The sequence below is a fragment of the Phalangium opilio genome, unplaced genomic scaffold (assembly GCF_054372755.1).
Source record: "Phalangium opilio isolate 3A_F unplaced genomic scaffold, DU_Popi_V2 ptg000025l_1, whole genome shotgun sequence".
NCBI classification, from domain to species: domain Eukaryota; kingdom Metazoa; phylum Arthropoda; class Arachnida; order Opiliones; family Phalangiidae; genus Phalangium; species Phalangium opilio.
This window is the reverse complement of record NW_028324156.1, coordinates 927,906-938,625: the sequence shown is the minus strand read 5'-3', so window position 1 is coordinate 938,625 and position 10,720 is coordinate 927,906. Positions and strand designations below refer to the sequence as shown.

Here is a 10,720-nt window from a genome sequence, read left to right as displayed (position 1 = left end):
AGAGTCCAAAGCCGACAAGAGTCCACGGTTGAACTGATAGTCGTCCACTGGTTGCGTGTTCTTGATAGATGGCATTTCCCTCTTGGCATCGGATGACTTGTTTAATGTAACTAATATACCTATGTTTGTTTCTTGGTTATCAGCCTGATGAGTCAGACATCTGACTACCACACTATCAACGTGTGCTGGGTCCTTAAAGTAAGCAGTTGCCCGGATGTAACTTCCTTCGGGAGGTGAAGGGTCAACGAAGAATTTTACGGGACATGGCACGTAAAAGTTCACAAAGAGTTTGTTTAGTAATTTAGAATACTGAAACGAACAGAAATAACTTATAATTATATGTATAAGTTTCGGATTAATTAAAACACGTGTGAACTTACAGTACAAGTTGTGCTTTAAGTTGCCTGGTTATTTTCGATGAATCCAATGTTAAATGAACCGAAAATTAACTTAACACTCGGTTTTTCACTGGGCGTTTTTCGTGCGCTTTTCACAAAATTTTGCGGAAAAGGAAAACTGTTTCCTCAATTTTTAGCGAATTTTGCGATTTTGTGTTGCGGGTCATATTTTTGCGAACCATATCACAGCGTAACGATTTAAGAAATGAACGAAAATTATGTTTGCAATATTATTTTATTTTATTATTTTTTGAACGGGTTTGCGTTATGTAAATTGATCAACTATAACTCTGGTGTGATTATCTATTGGAAAAAAGTGTAGGAGCGCGTGCGCAGTAGGCCAGTCGAGGCTACAAAAATGTCTACGATGCACGACGCCTAAAAAAAACATTCCATTAATATCTCAAGCGCATGGAGATTTCTTGTAAAATATATTTCAGTAATTACGTCAAATTATTATCGTCGTGAATTAATAATATTGGCTAGTAGTAAAAAAGAATAGGAAAGAAATAGGTTAAAAATAGGCCTAATAACTTCCGTTATCTTAAATGAATAGCTCATGCCGATTAAAGTGTAAAAAACTTGAAAGGGAGTATGACCTCTCCGAGTGGGCTAGTGCCCCATCGCAGATTTACATCTTACGATGAGGCTAAAATATTCATAGTGATTACATTTTAATACGTTGGCGATGTGATATTGCGTTAATATAAATCGGAGTTTAAAGTTTTTTACACTTTAATCGGCATGAGCTGTTCATTCAAGATAACGGAAGTTATTAGGCCTATTTTTAACCTATTTCTTTCCCATTCTTTGTTACTACTAGCCAATATTATTAATTCACGACGATAATAATTTGACGTAATTACTGAAATATATTTTACAAGAAATCTCCATACCCTTGAGATATTAATGGGAAATTTTTATTTAGACTTTTATTTTTCAGGTGTCTTTATTTTTTAGACATTTTTGCAGCCTCGACTGGCCTACAGCGCACGCGCTTCTACACCTTTTTTCAATAGATAATCACACCAAAGTTATAGTTGATCAATTTAGATAACGCAAACCCGTTCCAAAATAATATTGCAAACATAATTTTCGTCCATTTCTAAATAGTTATGCTGTAGTTAAGTTCATTTTCGAATGGCCGTGGGCAACGTGGGATACTATACGCTGCCCCTCAACCGTGGACTCTTGTCGGCTTTGGACTCTGTTCAATCCGTGAGTTTATTAGTGGCTATTAGTCGAGTCGGGGCTAGTGATATGGTTCTGTTCTGTTCTGTATATGAACTTGGGCGCGTACCAGGGTAGTGAGGAGGACCGGTTCCAGTATCGTCAGGTGTTGGATAGGACACGTTTTAAAGCAAAGGGCGGCTCCATTGATGCCCCTTAAAGATGGCTTTTCTACTGCACAGTGGCTAAGCTTGGTAAAGGCTAATTAGGCCAAAGGCAGGAACCAATGGGGTCTAGTCAATTTTGTTTGATTGGTTCCAGCCTATGGCAAGGTAAAATTCGTGTCCAGAAGATTAGCCAGCGTGCTAGGGGTGATAATGGAGCCGCCTGTTACCTATTTATTTTTGCTAAAATTATTTATAAATAAAATTTATCAATGTTCTAATTGTCTGAATTTATTGTGAAGCGTAACTTTTTACACCTCATTTTTTTACTCACAATCTATGAACTTAAAAAAATTTGAGGAAATTTATTTACATGACCCTTTCATTTTAAACCACACAGGTTTACCATGTCTGACGTTTCTGAAGATGAAGTAGAAGTGATTTACGTATGTATTAAAAGTACTACGAAATTATTTAAAGAGTAATTTTATAAATTAAACTACTAAATACAATGTTTAGAGGTATTTCCAAAATAATATCACGGCTTGTCTATTTTAACTAGTGTATGATGAGAGGTCCGTTTATCCTTATACTTCTAGTAACTGTTAGTGATGTAATTAAATTAATTCAAAACCAGTGGTGCGCGAGTACTAGTTAAGTTCGATCACTTGATTTTCCACTTTAAAACAATTTTATAACAACCTTTATTGAGGAACTAGATGAAAAAATAACACGTTCTCATGGTCCCAGGGGTTTATTCAATTTGTAATTTTCTTTTCAACAGGCCCATATAGCGGATAACGTCCCAGAACCCAATTTGATTGAAGATGATGGACCAAATGTAAATTATGAACCCTTCGTAGTTCATGATGGTGATTCAGACGTGGGTGAAAATTATGATTTCGAAGCCGGCCTAGATTTGGCTGTAGATGAGGGCGCTAAGGAAGTGGTGGATGGTTTGGCTATTGATAAACGACTCTACAGTCGATTGTACCCTTATCAAAGAGAAGGGGTGCGTTGGATGTGGAAGCTGCACAAGTCCAATAAAGGTGGCATCCTAGCGGATGATATGGGGTGAGCGTGTATCACGTCCATTTTTCTAATTGTTTTTTCATAGTTAAGCGTGCTATTGCATTTATCTATTTGCTTGGAATACTGTTACGTGACCTCCTACTTATAAGTCCTTCTTGTCTTGGCTGTGATTTAAACGGTTGCCACTAGATGCTCCCATAGTCGAGTGGTAGAGGTGACTGGCCCACTGAACTTAGAAGCTAGTCTAGTTTTAGCCGCGTCTTTGTGGACAAGCTCCGATTAGTTAACTTAATTTGAATTTTAAAGTCATTCGGAGGTATTTCACTATGCAGACTGGTCTTATTTTTAGTGGAAGAATAGACAAAAAAGTTACTTGATTTTCCAATTCACCCTCCCTTTAATAGAAAAATGTTTTAAAATGTTTCATAATAAATATTAAATTTGAAATTGAAACAATAAATATCTTAAACAATCTTTAAAATGAAATTATTCTAGCATTCAAATATATCTAAATTGATGATCTTAGGGGTGGTTTTGTTAAGTTGGTTTTTATGGTGGGTGAAACCCAATAAAGCCCGTGGGTTTTTTAATAAAACCCTGAATTATGGCATTCGTTGCTGAGCCCTTGTATTTCTGTCATTTGCTAGGCCTAGTGCTTTTGTGTATTTGCATGAAGTCTGAAATTATTCATAGTCTGTCTGTTCAGTCATTGAAACTGAGCAGGGATAGATTTAATTTTAGAAGTAGGAATGGAGAACAGAGTAATGTGGGCGCGCGCGTCAAAGTCCCCAACCCCCTTCCACGGGACGGGGGGGTATGAAAGAAGAGGTGGGTCATAGCGACAGAGGTAGAAAGGAATTACGTACTTTTCGCTGTCCCCGTCAGCAACGTCATCAAAACGTAGTTTAAGTGAGCAATAAGATAATTTAAACTTTTCGTTACGTGTTGGAGGGAGGGGCTCTATACTGGGTGGTCTATGAGTCGGACTGAAGTAAATACTAACCGTTCTCCATTCCTACTTCTAAAATTAAATCTATTCCTGTTGAAATTAAATTTAATTTTTCGTGGGACACGCGTTTAAAGTTATGACTTTAATTTTTGCAGCCTTGGTAAAACCGTCCAAGTGATAGCGTTTTTAACCGGGTTACTAAATTCGAAGATAATCAAATCAGCTCTGATTGTCGTGCCATTTTCTCTTATTGCCAATTGGGAATCTGAAATTGCAAACTGGTAAATGTTTTAATCTTTATTAACCTAACTTTTGGGCGCCCTTAACTATTAGTGATTTCTCTATGTAGGGGAGATGGATTCAAAACATTGTGGTATCATGGCGACAGTAAAAACAAAGAGATCAATTTATCAAGAATTCAGAAGAATGGAGGCGTGCTGCTAACGAGCTACGGGACACTGTCATCGTGTGTGAATAAACTGAAGACGAAAGCGTACAATGATCAAAACTTTTCATGGGTAACTGTCGTTTTATAGATTAATTACATGGCTGCAGAAGTACCTTTCTCCCTGTCTTCTTCTTCCTATTGAATACGGTACTCTATCTAGGCCAGTGGCGTAAACGATAGGCATGACCTAAACTATCTAGTCTTCAATTGTTTCAAATACTCGAGTTCATTCTCTCTGTGTGGTTGTAATTTAACGTCGACTTTCACTTTTGTTTTACAGGATTACGTAATATTGGATGAAGGTCACAAAATTAAAAATCCTACTAAGACTACAAAGGCTGCTCACAAACTTAGCGCTCATCATCGACTTGTTTTAACCGGAACACCTATCCAAAATAATCTAATGGTATAAGCGCTTGCTTATTAAAGTTATTAAGGCTTAGCCAAAGAAAATATAGAACTATCGTAAGTCACCTTGTAGGGGATCGACTGTGGAGCCGCGCTTTCCTTTAAGCAACCATTCATTCATAGCCAAATTTTTAGGATTTAATTTGATATCCCTGCACTTGTTTGTTTCTGAGACCTGATTCGTTATTCATTTAGGATTGAGGAAAGTTAAGTCGCGAGTTGTCAGACTTAAAAAAACAATACTTTTTCTTTAGGAGTTGTGGGCGTTGTATGATTTCTGCCACCAAGGTACGCTTCTTGGTAACTTTGATACATTCAAACTGGAGTATGAAACTCCCATCAATAAGGTGAGTAATTTTTACGATCTGAATTAGTTGCTGAAACGCTCCAAGTAACTTACTTAATTTCGCCTGACTGTCTTTCGTTTGACAAATATGAATTTATTTTGTCTGCCTGAATGATGGTTTAGTTTAAACTTCATGATTAATACTCGTGAAACCCTTAATCACTGAAAGCCACTTTTGTACGCGACATAGCGTTAGTCAGTGGTTCTCAGGTGGACAAGGTATGAACTATGTGACGTTCATTGTAGCGAGTTTCACGTTACTTATTAACTACATCATGTTGATTATTATTTTACTTTTTTCTTTACAGTCGCGTGAAAAGGATGCCACTGCTGAACAGATGTTGCTCGGAACAAAAATGGCGGAAAACCTTAGGGATTTAATTAAGCCTTATTTCTTAAGGAGAACGAAAGCTGACACAATTGAGGCAAAAGAAAACTTCAACCTCCATTCGAAATCTTGGTAATTTTTTATAGAGAGTTTTATGGGCATCAATATGACAGGTAATTGGATGTCGACTGTTTAGGTAAACTTGTTTAGCTTAAAGGGTATGCGAATTTACAATTTCATATCATATTTGACCACGAAAGTGGTATTACGTTACACTTTCAAGCCTCTACTTTCAAAATATCAAGTTTTTAATATAATTGAACCAAAGTTTCTATTTTTAAAATACATTGGAAAATCACGAAAACTCAGTTTCTGTATATCAATAATTTTGTCTCGTCGAGCTTGTTCGCCCGTTTGATGACATCACTATGACGTAAGGAAAAAAAGCGCGGGAATCCTATAGGCGTCTCGAGCTTCTCGCGAGTCTAAACTCTTGGGTCTGATAGCGGAGAGAGTGGCACCGTCTCGCGTGAAAAATATATCTGTGACGTCAGCCTACTGGAAACGTTTTAGCCTTTCGTAAAAAAAGTGGATTTCAAATAATTTCATACGAAGCATTTTAAAATGCATATTGCCAAATAACTAGCAGAAATCGAAGAATTAAAAGCTTGATAATTTTGAATTGACAGAAATTAATTCTATATTTTGTTATATAAATCAGACGTTTTTCAAACGAAGCTTCTCATACCCTTTAATGTGAAACCTCGTAGATTTCAAGCGACCATAACTTGGGTTCTACGCCTTGTAGCTTCATCTCATTTTGTTTTTCTTAATTTACAAAGACTTTGCTAGGGTGTATTATAGAGTACAAACTGTGATAGCTGTTTTATTTAATTTTAAACACATTGCCAGAAGCGTCAATAAATTCAACAAATTGATGCCGTAGTCTGAACCTTTTAAATTATATTAGAAAAGAGCTGAACACTCGGAGAACATCCGTTGGCGAATGGCGGGTATTTGCCCGAAGCGTGTTTTCGTGGTTAAAATTAAATAAAATGGCTGTCGCAGTTTAGATTCCATGGTGCCCGATCCAAAATTATAAGGTAATTTTTCAAACAAAATCCGCCGAAAACACGGGAAAAATCACGAAATCCGTTGGATTTTATCAAACTTTGAAATCAAATTGGATTTCGAAATCCCGTACGCTCCTTCAAAAATGTCCGACAACTCGGTTTCCACTCAATAGGGCAGCTGGTCACTATTGTTGGTCCTTTAATTCGACTTAATATCATATATTTTTATTTCAGCGCAAAGATACCCAGGAAGAATGAGTTCGTTATGTGGCTATATTTATCTCCCCAGCAAATTGACATTTATGAACAGTTTCTTGAATCAGATGAAGTTAAAAGGGTAAGTACTCTAAGATATGTTCTATAAGCGTGACGCTACCTATGCTTTGTAACGCTACAGCCTTACTGATAGCTTGTTTGAGAGTGACGCGTGAAAATCGGCTAATCGAGGTTTTGTGGTCATATTTAGTCGGACCATGGTCGGATTAAGCCTTTCACTAGGCATTTTTATACTAGAATGTACGCGCAGTTTAGTTTGGGTTAACTCTTGAGCGAAATTAGGCCTTTTATGGTTAAAATAACTTGTTTTTTTCGAAACAAAGCGCTATTGGCTTATTTCGGTGAAAAACCGAAGTGACACTGGGAATTCTTTTGGTACCGCCATGATAGATAAGACGTGGGAGAAGCTGGTGTCATATCAATTTATTGATGTCATTATGGCCCAAGGCTGGGACGTTGTAGTTTCATTGTTACACATTGGAGACTGGAGTAAAATATCCCCGTGTTACTTAAATTTTTTCGTAGTCCGCGTGTCCATTGTATTTCATAATTTAGAATATTGTGGCGTATACCGTATTCCATTTTACCGCTCTGAGATCGCTTGCAAAATGCTCTATTACGTCATAAAAGCTGACCGAGAGAGCCAAGATTGTTGACACAAATGGAATACGGAAATTTTTTAACAGGACCCTCGAGCGGCAATTGGAGAGAATTAATTCGGTATTTCTGTCGTTATCATAGGCTGTGATTTCGACTATGTCTCCAGTCGTGGAACTGGTTGCTTTGAAAAAAATCTGCGATCACCCGAGACTTTTCACCAAGAGAGCTTGCAAGATTCTCGCTTTGAATGATGGAAATAAGTACGTGGTGTAATTACATTTTGACGGCTCCTGTAATGTCGAATTTTTATAAGTTACGATTAATATTGCTCTTAGAGAGGCTTCTACGCTGAATGACTCGCGAGAGGACGAAGTGTCACATCTCGATGTTGAATCTAGTCTGCTCTTGAAAGAATCCGGAAAAATGAAATTTCTCATTTCACTTTTGGAAACACTAAGGGAGCAAAGTCACAGGACTTTAGTTTTTTCCAGGTCAAGGAGAATTTTAGATATCATTGAAAAGATTCTCAATGAAAGGTACGCGCATTACACATCGTGTTTATAAAATAATATTAAGGGTACTAGGACCGTGAATGTTCAGTGGGTTCTATGGCCGATTTTTTGAGTGAAGAATCTTTACATTTCATCAGAGAGAAGTGTACCACAAAGCGGGGTAAGTGCAACGTCACTCTTCCCAACATCGGATCATTTAGAGCAAGGTTACTAAACCGAATCACATACGCAATAAATAGTTCCCTCATCATTACTCTATTAGCGTTTAAATATTTGAGAAGACGCGCTTGTGCATTTTTGTCCCTCGTCAAGACGAGGTTTGTGGGATGATTGCTGGGGATTAAGTGCCAAACAACTTCAGAATTCACCTTAAGGTGCGATGCCCATTTGTAGTTTGATGAGCGGGAAAGCAAACTAAAAGGGTGAGCCTCAGAAGAATGACGTTACATAACTAAAGCATTAAGAGGATACAGAGTGTCATCCTTCTTCTATTATCCCCTTCTGATTTCATGATTAGTGTTTCGCGGATGACGTACTCTTTTAACTAGGAAACTAAAATGGTAGGCCTTTAGGGCAGAATGTCATGGAACTCCTAACGGCCCATAGAATTCACTGTATTTAAGATCTGTCCTCCCACCCTTTAATCGAGCACCCTGTAGTCAATAAATGACGTCATAGATGTATTTCAAGAACTGTTCAATTTATTCTATTTTTCACTGTTACTGCTTAGGCGTTTTAAACTTATCAGATTGGATGGTTCCGTCACTAACTTGGATGATAGGCAGGCTATAATATACAAGTTTCAGTCAGACTCAAACATTTCAGTGTTTCTTCTTACTAAACTAGTAAGTCATACTTGAATGAAATGACCTGACAATCAATTTTAAAAGATTTGGGTTGATAAAAAGAGATGAAGGAAATATTCTGTTAATTTTACGTAAATTTTCAAAGTTGGTGTGCTAAGGCTAAGTTGGCTAAGGCATTTTTTTGTATCAGAAAAACTTTAACCAATAGGCGACCACCTCACCACGTGAGCTTTAGGACAATTTCGCCCCTCTTATATGTGATAGTATTTAACTGCGAAAGTTCAACATTTTATTTTTTTAGGTGGGAGGTGTTGGATTAACAATCACGGAGGCTAATCGAGTGGTTATATACGACCCAGATTGGAATCCCGCTGTCGATGCGCAAGCGGTAGACCGAGCGTATAGAATTGGTCAAAAAAGGGACGTGGTTGTTTATAGACTCATCACTTGTGGAACAATAGAAGAAAAGATGTACAGAAGACAAATTTTTAAAGACTCCATTACGAGACAAGCCACTAGTGACCTCGAACAAGATCGTGACCCTCACCGGTAATTCTTTTAAATAAAATTTGGTATCCATTTAAGATTATTTTTGAAATGTATTTAATTTAGCTTCTTTTGTTTTTTCTTGTAAAAATATGTATATCACAGGTACTTCACCGAAGGCGAATTGCACTCGCTTTTTTTTCTTGAAGAACCAACCTACTCAAACACGCAGGTTCAGCTTCACGCACTTCACGCCCATAACCGAAGAACCAGTCCCGAATTAAACGCGCACATCAAGTACCTGGAATCTCTTAAGGATTTGCTTTTTGGCATCAGCGACCACGATTTGATGTTTAAAGGAACTCCCCCGAATGACTTTATCGCCACTGATGATGAGAAAGATTACATCAATAAAAAGGCAAGTTATTTAAAGCAACAGGCGGCTCCATGATCACCCCTAGCATTCGGGCTAACCTTCTGGACACGAAATTTATCTTGTCAAAGGCGGGAACCAATCAGACCTAGTGCCTTAGGTCTGACTGGTTTCTTCCATTGGTTTACCTGAAGTAAGATGAGACTAGAAGTGAAGGGCTCTAGCATTGGTAGTAGATCCTTGCACTAGTGAACAAATTTGAGGATTTTATGCCGTTTCCCACCCGCCTACACTACTGAGAAAAAAATTGGTCGAGTTCCAAAAACATTTCCTACCCCCTTCCCCTCAACGTAAAGCCACGGAACACGGGCGCGGCTCCTTGAATCTAGTTCGGCCGTCTACCACCGCGAGCGTCTCACGTTTTGGAGGGGAAATTCAGAAACCGCCACCAGAGGGCCAACAGTTGGTGTGTTATCAAGAATATTCACCTTCGCCGAGTGAAGAATTTGGTTAGCTCAGTACTTCTAGTCTCATCTCACTTCTGGTTTAACTAGCCTTTACCTAGCTTAGCCACTCTGTTGTAGAAAAGCCATATTTAAAGGGTCTGAGAAGCTTCGTTTGAAAAACGTCTGATTTATATAACAAAAGATAGAATTAATTTCTGTCAATTCAAAAATATCAAGCTTTTAATTCTCCGATTTCTGGTTATTTGGCAATATGCATTTGAAAATGCTTCGTATGAAATTATTTGAAATCCACTTTTTTACGAAAGGCTAAAACGTTTCCAGTAGGCTGACGTCACAGATATATTTTTCACGCGAGACGGTGCCACTCTATCTGTATTATTTTTATTTGACTTTAAATAGGTTCAGGGGGCTCAGGAGCTCTTAAAAAGAGAATCCAAGAGAAATGAAAGGTTAGCCAAGCTAAGAGGCGCCTACGAGACAACTTACTTTCCCGAGGATTGTGGCCCTTTTGATAGAGCTAATTGTAAGTTTTTTTCTTATAACTTTTAAATTGGTTATTTTACTAATTATTAAACGTATATCCATTGTGAAACATTGAAGAAAAATCTCTGATTCTTAAACACGCGCCACTAACCAATCGCGTTCTACCTCACCTCGGCTTTTAACGAATAAATTCGTCACATTATTCGTGGCTCACGCTATGTCGAGCAAAATTTACCACGATCAACACTTATAGTGTATTCCATTTACCCGCTCTGAGATCGCTGACGACTTGATCGGCTATATTGTTATAAAATTCGATAGTGAATTGCCAAAATCATTGCTCTGGTAGTTAAAGAGGCGTCATTTCAAGAGCAGATTTAACATTACTTTTTCAGTCAAAA

The 10,720-nt window shown here is 37.8% G+C and overlaps 1 protein-coding gene across 1 annotated transcript in view; it reads left to right on the top strand.

Annotated features, from left to right (window-relative positions):
* The first annotated feature begins 1,597 nt into the window (after positions 1-1,597).
* The window catches only part of LOC149691617 (uncharacterized), a 61,599-nt gene continuing 52,476 nt past the window's right edge, over positions 1,598-10,720 (top strand). The window contains exons 1-15 of the mRNA XM_089868946.1: positions 1,598-1,616; positions 2,133-2,178; positions 2,517-2,806; positions 3,869-3,994; positions 4,063-4,231; positions 4,442-4,567; positions 4,824-4,916; positions 5,224-5,375; positions 6,551-6,653; positions 7,334-7,452; positions 7,528-7,728; positions 8,435-8,549; positions 8,812-9,059; positions 9,162-9,414; positions 10,236-10,359. Of these exons, the coding sequence (XP_089725072.1) occupies positions 2,140-2,178; positions 2,517-2,806; positions 3,869-3,994; positions 4,063-4,231; positions 4,442-4,567; positions 4,824-4,916; positions 5,224-5,375; positions 6,551-6,653; positions 7,334-7,452; positions 7,528-7,728; positions 8,435-8,549; positions 8,812-9,059; positions 9,162-9,414; positions 10,236-10,359 (2,158 nt within the window). The 5' untranslated portion in view covers positions 1,598-1,616; positions 2,133-2,139. The remainder of the gene's footprint in view (positions 1,617-2,132; positions 2,179-2,516; positions 2,807-3,868; positions 3,995-4,062; positions 4,232-4,441; positions 4,568-4,823; positions 4,917-5,223; positions 5,376-6,550; positions 6,654-7,333; positions 7,453-7,527; positions 7,729-8,434; positions 8,550-8,811; positions 9,060-9,161; positions 9,415-10,235; positions 10,360-10,720) is intronic.